Source organism: Muscardinus avellanarius (assembly GCF_963383645.1).
Source record: "Muscardinus avellanarius genome assembly, chromosome: 11".
Lineage (NCBI taxonomy): Eukaryota > Metazoa > Chordata > Mammalia > Rodentia > Gliridae > Muscardinus > Muscardinus avellanarius.
The window spans coordinates 110,413,646-110,439,270 of NC_137797.1; the positions used below are offsets into that span (position 1 = coordinate 110,413,646).

Sequence of the window (25,625 nt, forward strand, 5' to 3'; positions counted from 1 at the left end):
TGTGAATCTCTTGAATTTGAGACACAATAAAACCCAAGGAAGCAGGGTCGCAGGACAAACGTCGGAGAAGAAATTTCTACATAGAAACTGTCAGAGGTAGAAAGCAGGATAATATTCAAGGGGGCCAAAAATGAGAAGACTCTAACCTGTGTCGAGCAGGAGGCCTGGGTGGCCACCTTCCCCAAATGCCACCTTTTTAAGGGAAATTCGACAACTAAGCTAGATACTTCCAGTGTTCCATAAAATGACCACTGGGACATACCCATTGTCCTGTACGTACTTTAACTTCTCTCAGGGTTGGTGAATATCGGGAATTTCCTAAGAATAGTCACGGATCCCGGACACACATCCCCAATGAGAAGGTGTCCCAGGCGCTACGGAATGAGCTAACCATTGCCAGACACCTGACGGCAGCAGATAGGTCCTTGGTGGTTGCTCACCATGCAGATTTAGACTTCCATTTTTTAAAACGTTTGCCTCACCAGGCGTGGTGGCGCGCGCTTGTTATCCCCGTGCTTGGGAGGCGGACACAGGAGGATCGCGCAGGTTCGAAGCCAGCCTCACCGGCTTAAGAGACCCTGTTTCCAAATAAAATATAAATATAAAATAGGTCTGGGAGTGTAGCCCGGAGGTAGAAGGGTTCCATCCCCAGTACCACCAAAAAAAAAAAGTTTTCCTCTTGAAAAAACATTCTGGTTGTATTTTTCTGTGTGTGTGTGTGTGTGTGTGTGTGTGTGTGTGTGTGTGCGCGTGGATATGTTTATGTTTGTGTGCGTGGATATGTTTACTTTTGTATCACATGTGTGTCTTTGTTTGCATATATCGGCTTGGTCCTCCAGTTCAATCCATTTGCTGCCTCGGCTGCCATTCTGCTTATGGCTGAATTCCAGTGTATCTGTGCACCACACTTTCTTTGATCTTGCACCAGCAGCTGGGCATCTAAGTTGACTGCATGTCTTAGCTACTGTAGATGATACTGCAGCAAAATTTCCCTTGCAGGTACCTCTCGGTATGCTGATTCATTTCCTTTGGATACGTGCCCAGAAATACGAAAGCGCATCATATGGGAAATCTATTTTTAGGTTCTGAAGAACCTCCATATTGTTCTCCATAACGGCTACACTGATTTGCACACCCATCAGCAGGGTAGGAGGGTAACGGCTACACCGATTTGCACACCCGTCAGCAGGGTAGGAGGGTAACGGCTACACCGATTTGCACACCCGTCAGCAGGGTAGGAGGGTAACGGCTACACCGATTTGCACACCCGTCAGCAGGGTAGGAGGGTAACGCCTACACCGATTTGCACACCCGTCAGCAGGGTAGGAGGGTAACGCCTACACCGATTTGCACACCCGTCAGCAGGGTAGGAGGGTAACGGCTACACCGATTTGCACACCCGTCAGCAGGGTAGGAGGGTAATGCTATACCGATTTGCACACCCGTCAGCAGGGTAGGAGGGTAATGCTACACCGATTTGCACACCCGTCAGCAGGGTAGGAGGGCAACGGCTACACCGATTTGCACACCTGTCAGCAGGGTAGGAGGGTAACGCTACACCGATTTGCACACCCGTCAGCAGGGTAGGAGGGTAACAGCTACACCGATTTGCACACCCGTCAGCAGGGTAGGAGGGTAACGGCTACACTGATTTGCACACCCGTCAGCAGGGTAGGAGGGTAACGGCTACACCGATTTGCACACCCGTCAGCAGGGTAGGAGGGGTTCTTTTTCTCCACGTCCTCACCAGCCTTCATTTTGGTTTGCTTTGTTTTTGGCTTCTTTTTTGATACTAGCCATTCTTCCTGGAATGAGACACATCGCTGTGGTTTTGAGCTGTGTTTCCCTCACAGCTAACGAAGCTAAGCCTTTTCTCAGCCCTGCACTGGGCGTCTGAATGCCCCCGCCACAGCCAGACCCAACTCGTCAGCCCAGCTGTCATCTTATCTCCTTCCCCTCGGCCTTCTCCTACCCGTCTCTGGTTGTCTTTCATTCCCCCCACGTAACTGTGTTCAAACCAACCATTCAGCACTAACTCCCAACCAAAAACGACTCCCCCGTCCTCTCCCAGGTCCCGAACATTCCCTCGCCATCTCTCTGTTCAAATCCCACTCGGCCCTCAGGAGTAAGTCCGGCCCTTTCTTCTACTCCCAAGTCCCATTACTAGTTGCCTGAACCCTGGCTGCAGTCGCCTGGGGGCCGGGGACCATGCCTGCTGCACGGTGTCTTCCAACTCTCCCTTCAAGCCGGAGTATCTCAGCAAAGACTGGCTGAATATGGGAATTTGACATCCTCACCAACAAGCAAGCAGTTCTCAATTTTGTCCTCTTTCCCTCCTCTAATTCATCGCTGTCCCAACCATGGTCACAGAGCTATGCTTCTCAACGACAGACTTGCTCTAAGACAGACTCTTGCTCCCAAGTACGAGCCATACAGTATTCCCACTGCTAGAGAAAAATGCGGCAAAAATCAACACACCCCGACGTGCAAAGCCTGGAGAGGCTTCTTCTGAACAGAACATCTCGCTTTCCTTTCCCCCACAAAACTCTAAACGATTCTCCTTCCCTCCCTCCCGGGCTCCTTTGTAAAATAATGGCATTTCCAGAAACCAGATTCATTTGGCTTAGGCGTCTCAGAGCAAGTGAGCCGTGCTTCCGTCAAACTGGGGACTTCGTGGTGATGGGCAGCTGAGTGTGCAGTAGACTGTGAGGTGTGGGGGACCGGGGCCTTCTGAGCCATCCAGAAAAGGTCAGGAGAGCTAGGGCACAAGTGAAACAAACCCATCACGCGCGCACACACCCCTCAGAGAGAGGCCATGCTGCCCGTTGCTCTTCAAGTCCAGCCCTCCTAGCTAGTTTCCAGGGACCATGATGGGATGGCTGGATGTTCACCAGGTCGACCGCAAATTTCTACCACAACCACCTAAACAGGCCACACCGTACGGTGAGGTCCGGAGGCCGGATCTACAGCAGCCAGAAGCAACATGCGGAGAGGAAGGGACACGCGGGAGGGCCCTGGAAGAGAGCTCACGCCCAAAGACACTGAACAGAGGCATCCGAGATGGTGCCCGAGGGCGAGCTGGACACCTGTCCCCGCTGGGCTTCTCACTACCTAGCTCAGCTTCAAGTTCTTCCTACCTTAGTCAACGACCTGACGTCACAGAGCTAGAAATGGCGGAGGGGTGAGGAGAACCCATTGAACAGAGGGAGGCAGAGGGAGGAGACGGGAGAGATCCAGCAATGAACTCGAAGGGCTGGAGGACGGCTCCAAGTACCCAGCACCAAAATGATTTTTAAAAAAATGAAAAAGGGGGAGGAGGACGAGGAAAGACAGAGAGAGAAAGAGAGAGGGAGAGAGAAAACACCAAAACATACCCAGTAAAGAATAAAAAAAAAACATAAGAAGTAAATGCTGGAGAACAAATGATCATGTTTATAAAACTATATCAATTTATAAATGCATATCTGGAAAATTCCAAAAGACAAGGTTAAACAAAGGGACACTAAGAAATTCAGTAAGGTGGGTGGTTTCAGGTAAGAATTAATGACTTCCCTATATATCATGAACATATATATAATGACTTCCATAGTAATAATGGCTCAATAATGATGAAAACAAGAGATTTCTGGGTAAAATAACAGAAGCTTTGAAAGCACATGAAATATCTAAGAATAAATTTTAATGGGTAGGATCTATGAGAAAAAAAACTACATTCTTAGTTTAGGAAAATAAAGACTAAATATTCAAGTAGACAGATCTTATTCTTGGACAGGAGGTTTCAATGTTGTAATAATAATGTCAAATTAATGCAATTCTCATTTTAAAAATTTCAACAGAAGTTGCACATGGTGGCGCAAGCTTGTAATATCCGCATTTTAGAGGCTGAGACAGGAGGAACACGGTTTGCAGCCAGCCTCAGCTACTTAGTGAGGCCCTTTGCAACTCAGTAAGACCCTGTTTCAAAATAAAGAATAAAAATTAGGGCTGGGAGTGTAGTTCGGAGGTAGAATGCCCCTGGGTTCCATCTCCAGTATCTCACACACACACACACACACACACACACACACACACACACACACACAAATCAACAGGAATCACTTGAACTTCAAAAAAAAATACCTCAATTGAACCTAAGAGAAAAATAGGCTGGTCATATCAGATATTAAAATTTACCATAGCCAGGCATGGTGGCACACGCATGTCATCCCAGGACTTGGGAGACTGAGACAGGAGGATCGCAGGTTCAAAGGCACCCTCAGCAACTCAGTAAGGCTCTCAGCAACTTAGGGAGACCCTATTTCCAAATAAGAAATAAAATAAGTCTGGGCATGTATCCTGAAGGTAGAAAGTCCTTGGGTTCCATTCCCAGTACCACACACACACACACACACACACACACACACACACACACACACTATAAAGCTAAGCAATTGGGATGATGTGATTTCGGCACAGGTGTAGTAAGATAAACCTATGGAGGAAGAGTGGGGCTTCTGACACTGACCCACACTTAGAGGCTTATCTCACGGGGGTGAACTTGGCATTTTAAGAGGTGGGGGGAGACGGACTTTGTTTCTGTTTTTGTAACGATGCTAGAACATACAGCAGAAACAACCAAATCTCCAACTCACTATATTAAAAAATGCAGATGGCTCTCAAAAACATAAATCATAAAAATACCAGTTGAAAATACCTTGGGCTGCAGGTATCAGCACACAAAGTTTAAAAGATCATAAAAAGAAAAATACCTGACACCATCAACTGACCGATGATTTCTAAAGACTTTATAGGTTTAAAAAAAAAATTCAAGGCAGAGGTAAGAAAGTCAAAAGAGAAAATACTGAGGAAAATTAAGTGGGACAGATAAGACCCGTGTGCTGTTCATCACACCTGCCCTGCAAGGTCGCTACTGTCAGATGCAGTCTGAGAGGTACACAAAAGGATGTTGTCGATAAGAATCTGCTACTTAGCTGGACGTGGTGGCACACGCTTATAATCCCAGTCCTTGGGAGGCTGAGAGAGGAGCACCACAGGTTTGAGGCCAGCCTCAGCTACTTAGTGAGGCCCTCCACAACTTAATGAGACCCTGTTTCAAAATAAAGAATAAAAAATAGGACTGGAGGTGTAACTTGAGGTAGATGCCCTGGATTATCCCCAGAAGCACCCCCCCAAAAAAAAATCTGCTACTTGATGTGATTTTTACTTAGCAAATATGTTCCCTGTTTTATCAGTGCCTAACAGCAGGAATTACTTCATTGTTGTTGTTTGGGGCATATAACAAATGGCTCTAAGATTTAGCAGCATGTTTTAAACCACCAGGACTGTCCCGGGCAGTGTCCGCGGGGCAGGACGTGAGCGGCCCGGCTGGAGCTGGGGCTCTCTAGAGGACCTGCTGCGATGCTCCAGACGGGAAGGCGCGCTCCCTGACCCTCTGGCGGGCTTGCTGGTGGCCCCGGCTGCTCGCTGGCCTCCGACCGCACCTCAGCCTCTGCAGGGCTGCCTGAGTGTAGTGGCCTTGGCCTCTTCATAACCTAATCTCAGAAGTGGCAGGCCATCGCTTCTGTAGCATTCTATTTTCGTCTCGAAGTGAGTCACTGAGGGCAGACTACCTGGGAAGGGGAAGGACAAGACAGGGCAGGAAGCCCAGCCGACGGCGACTGCAGGGTGCACGCCCTGGAGGGAGGCTGTCCTGCTGTAGACAGATGCAGAACCCAACCTCCCTGTTTGCTTACCACCAGCCACCCTTGCTGCTGTCTCCTGTCCTGGCACAATTACAGTACTTAACCTCAAGGACCCCGGGGTGGATAATAAGCTGTCCTCGGAGGAGAACATCTATCTGGAAGGCTGCACATCAAACAGTGACGTCATCCAGCTCCATGAAATGAGACCGGAAATTACATCTGCTTAAAACACGTGCCTGCAGCTTTAACGCTGCCATCAGAACACACTGTTTTACTTCAAAACTGCACCTTATACCGCTAGGTTGTCTTTTTTTTTTTTTTTTTTTTTTGGCAGTACTGGGGATGGAATCCAGGGGCATCCTACCTCTGAGCTACAGCCCCAGTCTATTTTTTTTTCTTGATTTTGAAACAGGGTCTCACTGAGTTGCAAAGGGTCTCACTAAGTAGCTGAGGCTGGCTGCGAACTGCGATCCTTCTGTCTCAGCCTCCCGAATGCTGGGATTACAAGCGTGCGCCACCACGCCTGGCTAGATTGTCTTTCTGATAATTCAAAAGATGATGACAAAGACTCCATTTCAGAAACCGTGTCTAATGCCAAGAGAAATGTCCCTGGGAATTTCAGCAGTGGAAAGAAACGAAAGATTTGGGAGCAGCAGAGAAAACCACCTGCCAGGGCTTGGCAGCTCTACCCCTCCCGCGGTGGTACAGACTTTGGTGCCTCTGGCCAACATGTAGCAGGTGTCTTTTATTTTATTTATTTTGTGGGTCTGGGGATGAAACCCAGGGGCATTTGACCTCCGAGCTACACTCTCTATTTTTTATTCTTTATTTTGAAACAGGATCTCACTAAGTTGCAGACGGCCTCACTAAGTACCTGAGGCTGTCCATGAACCATGATCCTCCTGTCTCAGCCTCCCAAATGCTGGGATTACAAGCGTGCGCCACCACACCCAGCTTCTTTTCTTTTCTTTTCTTTTAATTTTTGGCATCTCACAGATACAAAGAGCAGGTGAACGAGTCGGCTGGGACAGCCAGTGAGTCGAGAGAGCAAATGCATCCCAGGGCTACGCTGCCCAAGGAGTCAGAGATGTTAGGCAGGCGAAACGCTGCCCCTCCCCAGCCTTGGGGCGCACCACTCTGCGGAAGATGCTTGAGGAGCAAGGATGGGAACAGTCGCGACTTTAACAACTGTGAAAAAGAAAAGGCAGCGCTAACTCACCTTCTCAGACTGCGTCCTCGGCTGTGGGCTTCGCCCCTCGGCTGCAGTATCAGGAGGCGTTAGTCAGTCTCTGGTGGGATTCTGAATGTGAATTCTGGTGTACGGAAGAGCACCACACTCGCCAACAGTGCTCAAGTGTTTGTGCCCCCGTCCCTCCACCAATAGAAGGACCGTCTTACGGGGCTGCTGAGATGTTAACACCCAAAAGCACTTCAAAGTGGGGCCGACACGCAGTAAGCACCGTGAAACGCTAGCTCTTGCCAGCACCACTGGCCATCTGAATGAATGCCATGGGGAAATAATTACAGCCTGTTTATTTGTAAAATACAGATACTAGCCAGGCATGATGGCACACGCCTGTGATCCTAGTACTTGGTAGACTGAGACAGGAGGAGCATAGGTTTGAAGCCAGCCTCAGCACTTAGCAGGACCTCATTTCAAAATAAGGATTGGGGGTATAGCTTGGAGATAAAATGGCTCTGGGTTCAATCCCCAGTACAAACTAATATTCTTTATCAATAATTAGTAATTGATCAATAATATATTTATTGTTTATTAATAAATAATCGTGTTTATGATGTGTATAATAATATTAATAATTATTTATTAACAGTTATTAGTAATATCAAAATACAACTATATTATTAATAATAACATCTTCATTTTGTGTTTGTGAATATTAAATAATGCTGTGTAAAATTCTTAGAACAGTGATCAGCATATGGCAGGCGCAAAATAACTATATCACTAAAAATATCATCATACTGTCAAAATGAGCTGATCTTAAAATCCAGGGCTAGGTTGACCAATACCACTGTGCATTAAAACATTTAGCATAGCGTTTGCACTTGCTGGTGTTTAGGAAATGTTCAGTGGATCCGAAGCTAATTTTCCATTCTGAATCTCTCAAAGTTTAAAGAATTTTTTCAGACCACTTGTAAGTCATAAACCTTGAGCTCTGATGCAAGAGGTGCAACCCATCTCTGGCTTCTTAGCTGGTTCTTTCCTTTCCTAGTGGGGTTTTGTGCTGCAATCCTGGGTTAAGAGATATTTATAATATGGGTTAATAGATATTTATAATATGGGTTAATAATATTTATAGCATCCTAAGCTGGAGATGCAATTGCGAGGTAACCCACACGGTGGAGAGGTACTGGTCAGATGGCCGGCCCCTTGGCAGAGCTCACAGAGGGATGTGACCACTAGCCAGGCTCCCTGGGGAGGTTCCCGTGTCCATTCCTTGGATGGCACTTTTTATCCCTGTCCAGGAGGGACGACAGATTGGAAAACTCCAAACAAGTCACTTATAGAAACCAAGAGAGCCTGACCTTGCATTCCTAGATCATTGACATCAGATGGCAGCCTTCATATCCACCTCCAGGAGCTCCCAGAGGCTCTGGGGAGGCTGGGTGAGCAAAGATGGGAGGCTTCACCATGCTTAAAACCACCCACCATAAAAGCTGGGCGTGGTGGCGCACGCTTGTAATGCCGGCATTCAGGAGGCTGAGAACGGAGGATGTGGTTTGCAGACAGCCTCAGATACTTAGTGAGGCCCTTTGCAACTCAGTGAGACCCTGTTTCAAAATAAAAAATAAAAAATAGGGCAGGGGTGTATCACAGAGGTTGAATGTCTCTGGCTTCCATCCCCAGTACTGCAAAAAAAAAAAAAAAAAAGAAAGAAAGAAAGAAAAAGAAAGAGAAAAGAAAATGGTGTGTCGCCAGGACCCCACATTGAGCCTCAGCTTGCAGCCGGCATGGGAAAGGCCCTCCCTCCTCTTCCTCCTCTTCTTGGCCAAGGGGCCAGCAGAGCTGAGAACAGCCGTTTCCAAAGTGAGCATCTTGGTCCCCGCCGGCCCGCCCTCAGTGCCCGGGCTCCACTGTAAATGACCTTTGCTTCCCCTGTGGGTGCCTGCGTCTCCTGGCAATGTTTTAAAAGTGCTTTTCCTCCGTAACGTTTCACGCGTTGCTGAGGTTAGCAAGAGTTAGAAGATATAACAAGGCTAAACTGGAGACATGCCTCCTGCCTCCCCATCTCAGTGCGGACCAGAGGAGGGACACGGGCTCTTTCTAGACTGTACCAAATACAGATGTACACGGCTAGGTTCCAAGAGTGAAGTTGCAGAGAGAATGGGCAGTGTTGCTGCCCCTCTGTAACACAGGCCCTGTGCTGCTACAGTCTCCAAGAACAAGGCCCACGGCCACCTGGCTTAACACTCTACTCCCAGCAAGTAGCACAGCCTTGGGCTCACAGAAGGCCCCAGAGAGATATCTGCTGAACAAAAGGATGAATGAAGGAGTGAATAAGGGAATCCGTAGTGAATGTTTACAGTATAGAGTCCTACTATTCAGCAATGAAGGAAGCTCTCCCTAGAAGGTATTCAAACAGCCGTCCTCACGCCTCTCAAACTTAGGTTCCCACTCATCCAGAAGATACTGATCAGATGCTTACAAGACTATTAGTAAACTTTTTTGACTCTGTGGCAAATACCTGAGAAAAACACCTTCGAGGAGGAAGGATCTATTTTGGATCATGGTTTTAGAGGTTTCGTCCAGGGTGGGCTGGCTCCGTTGCTTTGAGACTGAGGTCAATCAGAACCTCTCAGTAGAAGAGTGTGACTGAGGAGAGCTACTTATCTCACAGAATCCAGGAAGGGGGGAGAGAGACAGAGACAGAGACAGACAGAGAGAGAGACAAGGAAGAGAGAGAGAGAGAGAGAGAGAGAGAGAGAGAGAGAGAGAAGAAGAAGAAGAAGAAGAAGAAGAAGAAGAAGGAGGAGGAGGAGGAGGAGGAGGAGGAGGAGGAGGAGAGGAGGAGGAGGAGGGAGGAGGAGGAGGAGAAGAAAAAGAGGGAGAGGAGGAGGAGAAGTAGAAGAAGAAGAGAGGGAGAGAGAAGAGGAGGAGAAGAAAGGGAGAGAAGAAGAAGAAGAAGAAGAAGAAGAAGAAGAAGAAGAAGAAGAGGAGGAGGAGGAGGAGGAGGAGGAGGAGGAAGAGGAGGAGGAGGAGGAGGAGGAGGAGGAGGAGGAGGAGGAGGAGGAGGAGAAGGAAAAGGAGGAGAGAAAAGAAAAGCAGAGAGGGGAGAGAGAGAGAAAGAGGAGGAGGGGAGGGGAAGGAGGACCCAGGAACAATAAACAGCCTGCTGCTCCCAAGCAGATCTGTCTTACAGTTTCTTTCACCTCCCAGGAGCCCATCTGAGTGACGACTTCATCAATGGTTCATCCACTAGCGAGGTCGGAGTCTGCATGATGCAGTCACTCCCTCTCCAAAGCCCCACCTGTGGACACTGCTGCCCAGGGGACCAGTCCGTCCACATAGGCATTGTATTCATTCATCTGAATGGGATAAAAGATGGTGGAGACATACCTGCGCACATCACGCAATCAGGCCTTCCCCGATCCCCCCATTCCCTCCCCTCCCTCCTCCCCATGCTTGGCTTAGAGACTGACTTTGATATGTTTGTTTAAGTACATCGTGTGCTCTAGAGAGTTTCCCTCTTCCCCTCCCGTCCCCTCAGTTAGGTCGCCTTATTTGCTCCTCTAAAGGATCTCCTTCTTCATCTAGAGTTCCTCCTTTATAAGAAAGTAATCTGTTCAAATAAAATAGGGTAACACGCTGCAAAATAACTCACAATAAATAATTATTTTTCCAAAATAAAAATCATAAAGCTATTTTAATCACAAGTTTAGAAGCTTAAAAAGCAGATGAGAAAAGCGAACAACATAGTTTCCAGTGAATAAGTGAGAATATGATATACATGTGTATAATTACACAATTGAGTGGTATGCACATCCCAGAAATATAAACATGAGGCTATGCTTACAACGAGGAATTCTGATGGGCTTAGGTAGAGCGCTTGTTCTTTGCTTTTTCGTACTGGCGCTTACATTTTTCTAGAGTGAATATGTGTTGTTCCCCAAATCAGACCCAAATAATAATAATATAATTTTTTAAATGAATGCATGGGACACAAAATCATGTTTATGCTTATTCTATCAATCATTAAAATGTGCCATCCTGCCCCTATTCTCATTAGGATCGCCAGCAAATCTCTGGTTGTGCACTCCCTCTGTTACCTAAAACCTGACACCCGGGGACGCCGGCCCTGAACTCAGTCTGCTCCTGATTGGCACCTAATTAGAGGCGCACGCTTCGGGCTTGCCCGCCTCCCTGGCATACAGAGCCACAGCCAGGAGATGTTTCCCCAGAAAGGGAGAACAAGTCGATTGGAAGCCAACATTATTACCCCAAACAGACAGGTGTTGACCCTCAGAGCCCCCGCACTACTCCATCTCTTCCTGGCTTAGCGAACGTCTCCAGGCCAGCTGTAGGTGTTGTGTTCACTGCCTGCACCTGCCTGGCACCGTTAAGCATTCAGGAAACCTGGCTGAGTGGTGTTCAGCCAAGTGTCTTATCCCTGGGCCCGCCTACCTTCCTAACAATCCTGCGGGCACTAGAGCACCCTTAGTCCTAAAGTGTGCAGGAAGAGTCACATTCCCGCATCAGATATTCCTTTACTGAGGGCACATGTAGAGGCATAGAATGCATCCCCAGACACGGCTTTTATCCACCTGATGGATTAACGATTAGTCATTACTCAGCACCTAATCCTCCCATGGTTAAGGCAGACACCACCGGCTAAGGTTCAGCAAAGCCAAAGAGCCGTTTAAGGTCACTAAGTTAATAAGTGACAGACAGAATGAGCACCTGATTCTCTGAGCCCCAAAGTCCAGACTGGCTCCAGAGGGGAACCGGCTGCGGCCCTCCCGCCCAGACAGTGAGGACAAAAACTCCGGCTGTGGATGTTAGGAAACTTGCCCAGGTCTCACAGCCCCCACGCTAGCCAATGACAATGCACACCTACAAAGCATCCTATTTTGCTGGATATCTATCCAGCTCCTTATGAGAGACTGCATTAGCGGTACACAGGATCGTTTCCTGATAATTCACAGCCATGGCAAAAGAGGAATAGACCATATTCTCTAAACTAGCCTATAGGATTATCCAATTGATCCAACCAGTTTCCTAAAACACTCCTCTCTCAAATGAAGACTAATAGGTTCTCAAGTTGCTAAAAGACACACACACAGACACACACATACACACACACACACACACATTGATATTTCCTTTGAATATTGATTTGTGCAGTACAAACCAAAGGCATTCTAACCACCCCCATGCTCAAGGCAGAATACAAAAATACTCATCTAAATATTTAGGAGTTAGAATCCAACTAACAAACACATGAAACATGTTCTATCCTCTCTGGATAAATAACCTGGAACGCCAGATTGAAACGTAGACCTCCCTAGCTCCTGCCAGTTTGGTAGTGCAGAATGGGCCCGCGGGGAGTCCCCAATGTGCACAAGTGGGCCCCTCAGCCCTGAATCCAGGCCTGCAGCCTCCCTTCCCTTGCGCAGCAGCCCTGGCCATCTCTTGGGTGTTGGACTGCACCCAGGGGGAGGAAACGCCACACTCAAGAAGAAGGACAGTGGGCTGAGAGGGTGGACGTCGGTCACCTGGGCAGGTGATTCCAGAAAGGCCCATTCATACCTGGCCCCGTTGGGAAGGGTTGGGACCACAGGAAGAGCAGCAGGGCCCCCCCATGTACACGGCTCAGAATGTGGAGTTTGGGGGTCACACTGCATTGGATGGAGGCAGCCATGCATCATCAATGTCCTAAAGTGCACCCCTCTCAGGACCCTTCCCAAAGCAAGAGCCGCCCATCTCCCCAGCACAATCCACCCGTCCTCTTCCAGGAAGCCTTTGCTACTTGAGCCCAGAGACGCCTCTGTCACTACACAATCAAAGCACTTGTTGCCCGTGGTTATCAAATGTCATCACAAATTGCACATATTTGCAGATTCTATACCCTTCATGGAGTTGGTTTTGTTTCTCTGAAGCAGTGACGCTCAGCCAGGGGCAATTCTGGCCCCAGAGGAGATGTTGCTACATCTGAGACATCAGAGGGAAATGCCTCGCTCAGTGGACGGGGCCAGGGAGACCACTGAATGCTCCACAGTGCTCAGATGGACGCCACAGCTAAGGGTGTCCAGCCCCAAGCGCCAGGCACCTTGAGACCCGGAAACCACTGAGCAGGAGGATTAGCCACCTGAGAATACAGAGGGCGCCACTTCCTCCTCACGCCTCCCACACTGCCCTGCAGTGCTGGACGCTAAATTGGTTCTCATTAAATATCTGTTCACTGCCAGGCATGGTTGTACATGCCTGTTATCCCAGTACTTACAGGCTGAATCGGGAGGACCACAGACCCAAGGCCAGCCTCAGCAACTCAGCAAGACCCTGCTTCAAAATAAAAAAGAACTGGGCGTGGTGGCGCACTCTTGTAATCCCACTACGTGGCAGGCTGAGACAGGAGGATTGCACAGGTTCGAAGCCAGCCTCAGCTACTTAGTGAGGCTCTCGGCAACTTAGTGAGACCCTGGTCCCAAGTAAAATATAAAATGGTTTTGGGAGTATAGCCCGGAGGTACATGGGGATGGAAACGAAGGTTGGTTTCCATCCATGTAGCCCTTGGTTTCCATCCCCATGACCACAAAATAAATAAATAAATAAATAAATTTAATTAATTTTAAAAGATAAAAGGGCCAAAGATATAGCTCAGAGGTAGAATGCCCTTGAGTTCGATCCCCAGTATGTACATATATGCATACATCCATATTTGTTTACTGACTATCTGATGCCATGACTTTCTAGAACTTTAACACGATAACTAAACAAACATGACCATCCAGAATCCAGGCCAGGTCACAGAAGTGTGGGAGAATGAGGTGCAGTCTCTGTGCTCAAGGAACTAGCTTAAGTTTCACAGGGAAGACAGACAAGTAAACGGGGACCTTCCCTCCAGCGTGATTAATGCACCTGCCACTGCTGGATACGTGTGTGTTTATTTATTGTCTATCTCCCCTCATCGGCCTACAAATTCCAAGAAAACAAGATTTTTGTTAAATTTGCTGCTGTAGTCCCAGAATCTTTTATGATAACAGTGGTCATAAATAACGGAGCTGTAGTTTTTGTTTGTTTGTTTTTGCATAAAAGAAATGCAATGATACATCCACGGGATAAAGGAAACTGAAGAGAAGCATCTAACCCAAGGTAGAGGACCAAAGAAAGTGAGCCGTGAAAGCCCCTGTGGACTGAGTACCGCTCACTTTCCACAGCCTGCCAATCGAATTCTCACGGCACTCCTACAAGAAGCCCCGCGTTAACAGGACCACGAGGAGAGGGACCAGATGCCTACTTGTACAAGAGCACAGCACATGAAGATTCCACAGGGCTAGCCTCACAACCTTTGCTCCTAACCGCCGTGAGGCACTTTCCAGCGATGAGCAGGTGGTGGGCAGGAAGGGGTGGCTATGAGGAGGGGAAGCCCAAGCAGAAGGACTGAGTCAAACCACACGCCTGGCCTCTTTCGGGAGCCGTAATAGGGCTGGTGTTACCTAAGTATAGAAATAAAATGGGTAAGAGATGATGTTGAGGAAAAGAACGTAGGACCAGATGAAAGAGACACACACCACGAGGCCTCTTTTATCAAAGATCATCACGGAATGAGGTTTAAATCTCTCAGACTGCAAACTCAACTTGATAGCCGAGCTCGTGGATTGCTCTGAATTTCTGTATCGTCCTTGGTATCAAGGAACACACGTGAGCCTACTTCACAAGGAACTGCCCTGAAGACAGAAGACAACGTGTATACACGGTAAGGGCCAGGCTTGGTGCATTTCGTGTGTTATTGAGATATTTTGCTATTGTGATGATTGACAAGGTTCATCCACATGTGTAAAGTTGCACCACAGCTGTAGCTTGTTCTCTTACACATCAAAATGTACTAAACCATCTTTTTTCCTAAGCTATTATTGCAAGGTAAATCCCACAAATCCCTATTACAAACACCAAGCTCGCCTCTCATGGGTACAGAAGGCCGAGTCTGTTTCTTAGCCCTCTGCCCCTACGGCTGACCACATCTGAGACTTTTAGCATCCATGGGTTCAAATGTAGGAAAAGAAAAGAAGGCACATGAGAGTGGACCATCTTAGAGCCATGGCCTGTTGGGAATCTAGACATGTAAAGAGGAACAGGACCGCTTCAAGCCATGGTTACCCCACCCACCGAGTCAACCAAGTATTGAGGACAACCATGTTGCTGTCTTATCCTGGATCCCCTGACCCACATCCACTGGCGACAGCCATGTGCCTTCCCCGCCAACAGATGACACACTGCCTGGTAATTCCCTTGGGGAGCTGATGACGTGACGTCTCCCAGGCATGACCATTCAGAGGCTGGGACCTGGCTTTCTCTGCCTTCCCAGCTCACCTTCCCACCAAGGTTTCCGTGGGTGAATAAATAAGTTTCGACACAAGACACACGCCAGGCCAGCACAACCAGCTCCCTCCACCTGCGTTGCTGGTATCTGCTGGGAATATCTTCCTTCTTTCCCTTCTGAACACCAAGGCGTGGGACACACACCGCCTCCCCTCCGAAACTTTTTGCTTTTCCCCTTGCAGAAGAATTTGACAGCATGCCTGTGAGCTTCCCCGGAACTTGGCTGGGGCTCCGGTTGTTAAATGGCCCTGTGCACTCCACAGAGACACGCCAAGCACTGCCAACAGGTGAGGAGTCATTCTGCACCCACTCCACACGGGGAAGCGGAGGCTCTGAGAACCGAACTCAGCCATGAACACCAAACCAGGAAGGGACGCGCCCTCGGGCCTTCACCCTGCCGATGGCCCTGCGGATGGCCCCTTGTCCAGCTGGTCAGTTAAATCTTTGCGTTTATATCTGTTCCTCCCCTGGGGTCATAGCAAGTCCTTGGACAGCAGGGACAAGAGCAGGTTTGTCTTTCCAAACGTGGGCGATATCTGTGTATACGAAGCTCTTATGAGGATTAGACGTGGGGCGCCCTACAAGCCCTTGGCGTCACAGGAAGGCACTGAGCACCCGAGAGTTTGCTGGGCTTACTGTTGGCGTCTTGTCAGGTGCCAAGAATAAAGGCAGGCACCCCGATTCTAAGCTGGGGCTCCCTCCTGGGGAGCAAAAGTCAATAAGGAGCTGACAGCGAGACAAATGCTGTCGTAACCTGCTTTCCCCTCGCTTCCTGACTGCTCAATCCGAAGCCACAGAGTTAAGAAAGCCTCCGCGGCGGGGCCAGCCGGCTTCCTCTCTAACTGTACGGACACCAGGACTGCTCAGTGCGGCTTTATCCAGTTCTTACTGCATCTACGCACGTGTCTCACGAGTGCCAGGCAAGAGGTGAAGACTCGGGGTCTGAGCTAGGAGACGAAGAAAATCCCAGAAACACAATGGAGAAGTCAATTCTGAAGAGTCTGGGGGCGCGGCTCAGCGGCAGGCTGCGGGCCCAGCATCGTGCAAGGCCCTGAGCTCAGTCTCCAAAGCTGCGTCGAAAGAGAAGGAAGGCTGAACTTGGTTAAGGAGGGTCCACATCCGAATATGTGGAAAAGTATGAATATGGCATGGTCACCCTGGACAATCATTGGTGGGGGGGAGGGAACAAGGGTGGGGGAGAGGGCACCAAGTATAGTTTAAATGTATACCATTTATTTTCAATAAAAAATGTGTTGAAATCATTTTTAAAAATTAAAAAATAAAAATAAAAACAGAGCCTAAAATTCTGGGGCATATAAACAGAGCCAAGCACTGTCTTTTGTCTTCATAATGTTGATCGACACTTCCAATCACCATTTTATCTGCCTGCCTGTTTTTCAGTCACCGCCAAGTAAGAGGTAAGCTCTTGTAGAGGAAGCAATCTTCCTTCCCAGACACTCCTGCTGCACACAGTGGTCACTCAGTAAACAGTGATCAAGTCGCTGCAACTATTTGTGTGTATGTATGTATATGCCTACATACCTATACAAATATATGTGTGATGTCATTTCGTGATTTATAAATACCCATGTGTCTACCTCCAACACAGGTACATATCTGCATGTGTGCACATACACCGGCATCTGTGCAGCCGTTTCAGACACGACAGCTAAAGAGGCTTGTTTGCCAAAGCTGTGACTCCTTAACACAGTAGAGACTTCTGGATGACCTGCCTGATAACTTAATAAATACACACTGCAACCCACATGCTAGCAATCCAGAGGTTAAAAACAAAACAATCTTATTAGATGTGCAAAGTAAAAAAATATAGCTTGGATTTAACAAACATGAAACTTGTACCTTATGAAACTCCTTGCCTCTGTTTATGAGCTGAATCCACGTGGCTGAGGAGGTGGGTACAGACAGATGTTTCCCTATCAATTCAGTAGGTGAATCATCCCAAATTTTCATGAGCTGGCCAGATGTCCTTATCTAAGCTGTAACCTCTACTGGAAAATTATAACTTACAACAATTATCAAACAACCCTTTTCTGAGTACAATATACCAGACACTTGGCATTCTTTCTATTTATTTCTTTAACCCTTATAACACCCCCTGCAAGACAGATGTTACTGTCCCTGCTGCATAAATAAGAAAGCAAAGATTCGCAGATTTTTTTTTTTTTTGATGGTACTGGAGATGGAACCCAAGGGCATTCTACCCTAAGCTACACTGCCAGCCCTATTTTTATTCTTTATTTTGAAACAGGGTCTCACTGAGTTGCAAAGGGCCTCACTAAATAGCTGAGGCTGTCCACGAACCACGATCCTCCTGTCTCAGCCTCCCGAATGCTGGGATTACCAGTGTGCGCCACCACGCCCAGCTGAGAGAGGATAATTTGCCAGAGGTGTTTTGCTGTTTATCTGGCCATGGCAAAAGTAATGTCCAAATCCAGGATTCTAAGCGGAAGCTCAGTCTCTTCTCATGGATGCTTCCTTCACAGTTTTACAGATAGGATGAGCTTTGAGGAACGTGTGTTTATGGCACTGGATTTTAACAAGCAGTCCTCTGCACACAGAACCCGCACTCGACAACAGCCCAGCACATGGTGATGATGCCAGGCTACAGACGGCAGGCTGTTTGTCAGCATACGGAGCACTGCCCGCTGGATTCTGCCTTCTCAAAGGAGGCCTATTCTCTAACAGAGCTTCATTATTATTTCTCCTTCTATATACGAGTACGTGGGGGCAAAGGGCTCTTTCATCGCCAGCCAATATAAAGTTCCTAGCTCATTTCCTCATGTCTGTGTGTTACTTGAAATCAAAGTGCTGTCTGTCTGTCTGCAGAGAAAAGAATCGCTGGGTGTTCTGCCCTCTGCTTGCTGCGGAGCCCCAGCAATCAATAGTGTGAAGGTGAGAGAGAAAATTAACCCTGAGGGACTTGTGAGGGGTGTGCGGTGGATTTTTCCTTTAATTTAATGATGGCCGGGTTACAAAAGGAGAGAGAAAGCCTCCCTGCCCAGTTTAAGGGAAAATGAGCTCCCACTGGGGGGGATGTGGAAGAGAATCATCTCCTTCCCGAGGCCTGAGAAGGGGAAAAGCCCATATATTTGAAAAGTTGCTCAAATGTGCAGATGCTTGTGGGCTTGTGTAAGGAACAGCCGTGAGATGTGTCTGCTGGCTCTCCTGCTGCCTGGACCACTCTGGGAGCAGAGGAAGCCCTCCTCGCTCTACCAGGACAGTCACTTTCACAGAGAGCCCTGCGGTATCACCAGCCCTCGGGATGAAAGCCGAAGACACACTTCCCCACCGTGACCTCCCTCACTGCTGGGGGCACGCAGGAAGGAGAGGGGGCTCTGCCTCCCCTCTGCTCCACTACACAACTGCTGCTGCCAGGAACTTATTTTCAAACCCAAAGGGACCGCAACCTCCGAGTGACCCTGGGAGTTCCAGTTTCCAACCTGGTTTGGGTATGGGCTTTGTTTTCTGACTTCAAGTCTCCGCCTAAAAGTACCTCTCCTCTCTTCCAGAAGCATCCATACATTTAAATAAAGCCAAGAAAAATACCCAGGAGCTTTGGAACATTTAAGTGCTGAACATTCCAGCACCACCTCTTTCAAGATAATGACCTTGGGCGAGTAACTCACTCCACTCTTTGTCCCCCTTGTAACAGTCTGTGGTCAGGACGAGGGCAAGATATCTGTTACTGGAAAGTTGTTGAGATTGCAAAATAAAATCCCCTCGCAGTTAGGGCTCTCAGTAGGACTCCGGTGAGCGGTCTGTGTTGGCTGGGGGCGAGCTGCTCAAAGCAGCAGGAAGACCGGAGTCCAGGGCACTGCCCAAGGTCTGCCCATCGCTCCAGCAGGGGGGTTTCTGCCACCCGCTCGCCCAGCCTCGGGAAGCTGCCTCTTCCCGGCTTCTAATTCCCTCTAGCTTCCAAGGTCTGTCTGCAGAGCCTGAGACATGAATTCCCATTAAGTACAAAGGGGCTAAGTTATCCCCGGTCGACCTAACCACCGGTTAGGGGCAAACTCTTAGCCTACAAACTCAGCCTTGTTTAAGACAAGGAGGACAGTCTTTGCAGGAGCAAAGCCCGTGTCTGCGCGACCCTTGGGGGCACAGGATGCAGAAGGGACCCCCGGTCCAGTCTCGGGTTGGAATCGCACTACGGGAAGCGGGTCGCCGGCTTCTGGTCCTCTGCGCCCAGGAGGAGAGGCGCCCGGCGGGGAGGAGCCGCAGGGGCAGCGGTACCTGAAGATGCTGGCGGCCGTCTGGTTCCTCCTCCACGCCGTGCCCTGCTGCAGCACCCCCTGCACGATCTCCTTCTCGTTGGGCAGCCGGTAGACCGGGAAGATGTACAGCCAGCAGAGGACCACGACGCAGAGGGCGCTGGCCCCCACGGGCAGCCGGGTCCGCGGGAGCTTGCACGCCAGCAGGGCCATGGCCCCCCTGGACGCCTGCCTCCAGGCCCGCCCGCAGGGGCTCATGGCAGCCGGGCGTCCCGGGCGGGGGGCGCGGGGGTCCCCGCGCGGCTGGGCCCGGCGCTGTGGGCGGAGGGTCCCATGCACCCGCGCCGGGTCGTCTGCTCGCCCCGGGCGCACGCACGCCTCCAGAGGTCAGCGCAAGGATGCAACTTTTCCCTTTTTTGCAGGAGGGGACGCCGCGGGTCACGCGCTGCCGGGGATGCTGCGGCGGCGCCCGGGGCCCCGGCGGGGGGCGCGCGCGGGGGGCTCGCGGTCCCGGGCTCGCAGCATCCTCGCGGCGGGGTCCGGGAAGGAGGGCGGCCTCTCCCCCAGCGCCGGGAGGCGCCTCCGCCCCCGCCCCGTCCCCGCCTCTCCGCCAAGTCTGCGGAAATTTCCACGGCGGCCGGGACCGCTAGCGGGCCCCCGGCTGCCGCGCCCGGCCCGCCCGCATCGGGGCCAGCGCCGCGCGCCCGGCCTCCCGCGGCGCCGCCCGGGATGGAGCCAGACAAAGGCGCGCGGCGCGGCCCCGGGTCCCCGGCGGGCGAGCGACCGGGCGCCCGGAGCCTCTACCCCGCCGGGCAGCCGGGCGCAGGCAGCCGGTGCACAGAGACGCTCCTGCCTGCCGGAGCCCCGAGCCCCATCAGCTGGAGCCGGCACCCGTGCGCGTGCGCGGAGACACACGCACTCGCGTGCACACGCATGCATGCATGCACACACACACACGCCCGGGATGCTCGCGGGCTCCGGCGAGCGCGCGCGCACAGGACCGCGTGCGCACACGGGCGCCCCGCCTGGCAGCGGGGCCAGACCCGAGCTCGCAGAGCCGGCCGAGGTCGCCGGCCCGCCCCGCAGGGGCCGGGGCTGTCGGGGGTCCTCGGCCCCGCTCCCCCGCTCCGCGGATCGCAGCGCCGACCTGGGAGGAGCGCCACCAGCCCGTGCCCGGCTGCAGGCGCGGAGCTCGGGCACCTCCTGGCGGCTGCAGGGTGTGTGTGCACAAGCATCTGGTCCAGCGTCCAGTGGGCCAGGACAAAGAAACTCTGCAGCCGGTCAGCTTAGTCATCGCGAAAATGAAATGTCAGGCCGCCATTCCTTGGGCTAGGCTGCCCCGGTACCTGGGAGATTCGGCCCGGGCTGCTCCCGAGCCCGGGATCTTCTCGCTTCTTTCTCCACCGGGAGACCAAGCGATTGTACCCCTTCTAGGGACACTGATCTGTGCTCGCGGGGAAACGACGCACCGTCCGGCCCAGAAGTCCCCCTTCTCCGGGTGAAAGCCCACAGCCGCGTGGTTAGATGGCTGGCCAGAGCAGCTCCATCTTGGGAAGGCTTTCACGTACTGGAAAGTCCTCCTATCTCGCTGACTGGAACTCCCCGGATCTTGGCTTATGTGGTACACACTGCCAAGACATCTCCTGGCAAGGACTCCCGCTCCCCCGCTTGGAGAACGACCCGTCAGAATTTGAATTTCCCTCCTGATCAACCTCTATAAGCCCTCAGCCTGTAAGCGGACACAGGCCCCAGCCTTTCCTGAGCTCAGTAAAGCCTGGCCTGTTGGCCGAGCCTCCCCCTCGCTCTCCCGTCCCTCCCCAGACCCTTTCAGTTACTGCAGTGGAGCCCAAGAAACTGGTAATGAAGACCACCTGCAGTCTAGAAGCAGCCCTCGTCTGTTCCAGAAAGGAAGGAGGGGTGCAGGCGAAACCTTGCCTACATTTGTAGGACTGTGGATAAATCAGCTATCAGCTTTTCCCTCTACAGTTACACACACACACACACACACACACACACACACACACACACACACACACACACACACAGCGTTCCAATTTCTCTTTTCTTCTCCAAGCCCTAGAGATACTTGTGGGGGTAAATCAAATATGAACATCACCTGCAGCCGTAGAAGCAGCCGGCCAGCCTTCATCTGTTCTGGAAAGGAAGGAGGGGTGCAGGTGAAAATCTTTCCTACAGTTGCAGGGCTCAGTAAATCAGCTGCCACCTTTTATCCTCTATAATAAACACACACACACACACACACACACACACACACACACACACACAAAGCATCCCAATTTCTCTTTTCTTCTCCAATTCTGAGAGATACTTGTGGGGTAAATAGATACATAAACCAACAAGAAACAAGATATTGCAGTTATGAAGATTATAATGATCTCCTATTAATGGTGAATGCCATGGAGCAGTGTAAATGGACCATGTCTTCCTTTCTTGGTTTGGTAACACTGGCTCCACCTTGCAGTCCAATCTTATCCCATTGTTTTTCTTAGCTTTCATACCAAATGTAATCAGGCTATAATCCTGATTATAGGGATGGCTTCTTTTTTTATTGGTTGTTTGGTTGGTTGGTGCTAGGGATTGACCCCAGGGACATTTGATGCTTGAGCTATACCCTCAGCTCTACTTATTTTTTATTCTGAAACAGTGCCTCACTAAGTTTCAGAAGGCCTAAGTTTCAGAGGCCTCACCAAGTTGCTGAGGCTGGCTACAGATCTGACATACTCCTGTCTCAGCCTCCCAAGTCCTGGATGGCGAGCCTGTGCCACCATGCCTGGCTAACAGATCGCTCTGTCACTGTGCCGAGGTCCCAGTGCAGGGAATCTGTTCCCTCTTCCATTCAGATCTTATTCACCATTCAAGGTGAGCTCAGTGGCTGAGAATTTCTCAGTCAATCGTGTTCCCAGGACACCTAAACACGGGCTTCGTAGGGCTGGAATTTAGTAAGTATTTGTGGATTTTGTTCTCTTCTCCTTTGGCTTCTGGCTCTCAGTGTCTATAGGATTTGCTGGCCCTACTAAGTGATTACACACTTAGATGAGCTGTCTTGTGTAGCAAGCATTTTCCATACATAACTTTGCCTCAGCCACAGAGCAATAAATGCGTGTGGTCTTATAGAGCATACACAAGCCTGTGCTTTTGATCAGAATTAGGACTTCATACTTCCCAGGGTGCCAAGCAAAGAGCCTCAGCCCCTGTGGACAGACTTGCAATCCGGGCAGCAATCCCCGTGGCTAGCTGCAGCCGCGCGCCTGCAGGCGGGACAGCAGCTCCGCCATATGCTGCTCTGCTCTCTGCAGGCTGAGCTGGCTCCGGGCATAAGCCAGCACTATAGCATGGTAACCCCAGGACTCCCGACCCACACCAGCCCACAGTGCTAGGCAGGGCATCCTGGAAAGAGACACGGTCCACAGAAGAAGAGGGAGGTAAATACAAGCTGTTACTTAGAAGCCTAGGGTCAGCCCCTTCACAGTGAGGCCAAGCACGAGCAGAACTCTATGGAGACTGACCACAGGCCAGCAACTATGGGCGAGGCACCTAGGCCCGCCCCAGCCCCAGGAGAAGGCTTGTAGGATGGGTGACCCATGGTAGGTACTACCTCATGGCTTCAGCACCCAAGCAAGCATCCTTGGACTGTGTACCTGAGAACGAACACCACCGCCACCCTCCTATTGGCGAAGGACAGGTCATCCAGACAGAAAGTCAACAAACAACATCAGAAGGAAACTGTACCATACACCAAATGGGCCCAGTAGGTATTTACAGGATGCTCCGTCCAAAGGCCGCAGAAAGCACAGTCTTCTCAAGAGTGCATGAGACGTTCTCTAGGGTAGATCATATGATAGGCCACAAAAAATAATTGTTAAAAATTTAAATTATACTGAGGAACTTTTCCAACTGCAATATAATAAAACTAGAAAGCAATAACAAGAAAAATGTTGGAAACTATATAAATACCTACTAGTACTGAACAACCAAGCTAATCAATAAAGACATTAAGAAGGAATTTAAAAATTTCTTGAAAACACATGAAAGTGGATACATAGTACAGCAAAACTTATGGGATATGGGAAAATTAGTACTTAGAGGAAAGTTAATGGCAATCAACACCTACATCAAACCAAGGAAAATCTAAAATACACAAGCTCTCACTGCACTTCAAGGAGCTATTGAAACAAGAACAAACCCAACTGGAAATCAATAGATGCAATGAAGTGGTAGAGATCAGAGCAGAAAGAAAAGAAATGGAGACATAAGTGGTAATACAAAAAAGTCAGTGGAATGAAACATTGGGTTTTCTGCAAAACAAAAACAAAATTGACAAACCCTTGGTTAGTCAGGAGGAGAAGAGAGAGAGAGAGAGAGAGAGAGAGAGAGAGAGAGAGAGAGAGAGAGAGAGAGAGAGAGAGAGAGAGAGATATTTTTGAATAAGGAAGATAAAAAATAAAGCCAGATAGTAGCGGTGCATGCCTGTAATCCCAGTATTTGGGAGGCTGAGGCAGGAGGATCCCAAGCTTCAGGTCAGACTTGGTAACTTAGTGAGACCCTGTCTCAAAATAAAAAGTAAAAATAAAAGGTCAGGATAGAGCTCAGTGGTAGAGCACCCCTGGGTTTCATGGAAGGAAGGAAGGAAGGAAGGAAGGAAGGAAGGAAGGAAGGAAGGAAGGAAGGAAGGAAAAGAAAAAAAGATATTACAACTGGTAACAAAAATACAAGGGCTTATTAGAGATTATCATGAACAACTTTGATAGCCTAGAAGAAATGGAAAGATTATTAAACACATACACATTCTTAAGATTGACTCATGAAGAAATAGAAAATCTGAACAATAATGAATGATGGTATTGAATCAGAAACAGAATGATCTCCTGTCAAAGAAAACCTGAGTACTAGATGGCTTCGCTAATGAATTTTACCAAACCTTTAAAAAAAGAACAAATATCAGTTATTCTCAAGTTTTCCAAAAGATTGAAGAGGATTCTTCAAACTCATTCTGAGACCAGCGTCATTATGATACCAAAATCAAACAGGGTCATAGGAAAGTAAGAAAGAAAGAAGAGAGAGAGAGAGAGAGAGAGAGAGAGAGAGAGAGAGAGAGAGAGAGAGGAGGGAGGATGCTACAGGCCAGTATCCTTGATGAACATGGATGCAAAAATCTTTAACAAAATACTAGCAAGCCAAAAGCAACAACAAACCAATAATTAAAAACAGTAAGCCGGGCATGGTGGCGCACGCTTGTAATCCCAGCATTCAGGAGGCTGAGATAGGAGGATCGCGGTTCGCAGACAGCCTCGGCTACCTAGTGAAGCCTTCTGCAACTCAGTAAGACCCTGTCTCAAAATATAGAATAAAAAATAGGGCAAGGGGTGTAGCTGGAAGGTCAAATGCCCCTGGGTTCCATCTCCAGACCTGCAAAAAAAAAAAAAAAAAAAAAAAAAAAAAAAAAAAACATTATTCACCAAGATGAAGTGGGATTAATTTTAAGGACACAAGGATTATCTAATACATATATAATACCTAATATGCCACAGCAACAGAAATGAAGGATAAAAAAAAAACACTAGCCCACCACTCACACCATATTAAATGAGAAAGATAGTTTTTTTCTCTAATATCTAAAACAAGACAAGGATACTCATTCTTATTGCTTTTATTCAATTGAGAACTAGAAGGTGAGTCAGAAGTATCATCAACATAGGATGATAGTTTTTGTAACCTGCAAGATAAAGAAATAAAGGACATCCGCATTAGAAAAGAAGCCAAATTGTCACCGTCAGCAGATGACATGATCTTATGTTAGAAAACCCAGGGCAGGAGCCAGGTGTGGGAGTGCACACCTGTAATCCCAGTACTTGGGAAGATGAGACAGGAGGATCACAGGCTCAAGGCCAGACCTGATTTCAATGTTTGTTTTTTTAAATTCTTTTTAAGTGACTATAGATACAGCTCTGTGGTAGAATGCATGAGTTGCTGGGTTCAATCCTCAATACCACAGTCAAACACTAATGAACCAATAAATAAATAAATATTAGAAAACCCCAAGACTCTACGAAAATAACTACTGGAACTGATAAAGAATTCAACAAAATTGCAAGATATAAAATCATCATACAAAAATCTGTAGCATTTTGCACACTA

General features: G+C 49.1%; 1 protein-coding gene across 1 annotated transcript in view; it reads right to left on the reverse strand.

Annotated features, from left to right (window-relative positions):
* ST8SIA1 (ST8 alpha-N-acetyl-neuraminide alpha-2,8-sialyltransferase 1) overlaps positions 1-19,727 on the reverse strand; it is a gene marked incomplete at both ends in the record, with an annotated part of 110,721 nt that extends 90,994 nt beyond the window's left edge. Inside the window, one exon of the mRNA XM_080706222.1 lies at positions 19,492-19,727. Coding sequence (XP_080562348.1) covers positions 19,492-19,727 — 236 coding nt within the window. The remainder of the gene's footprint in view (positions 1-19,491) is intronic.
* Between the last annotated feature and the right edge of the window lie 5,898 nt (positions 19,728-25,625).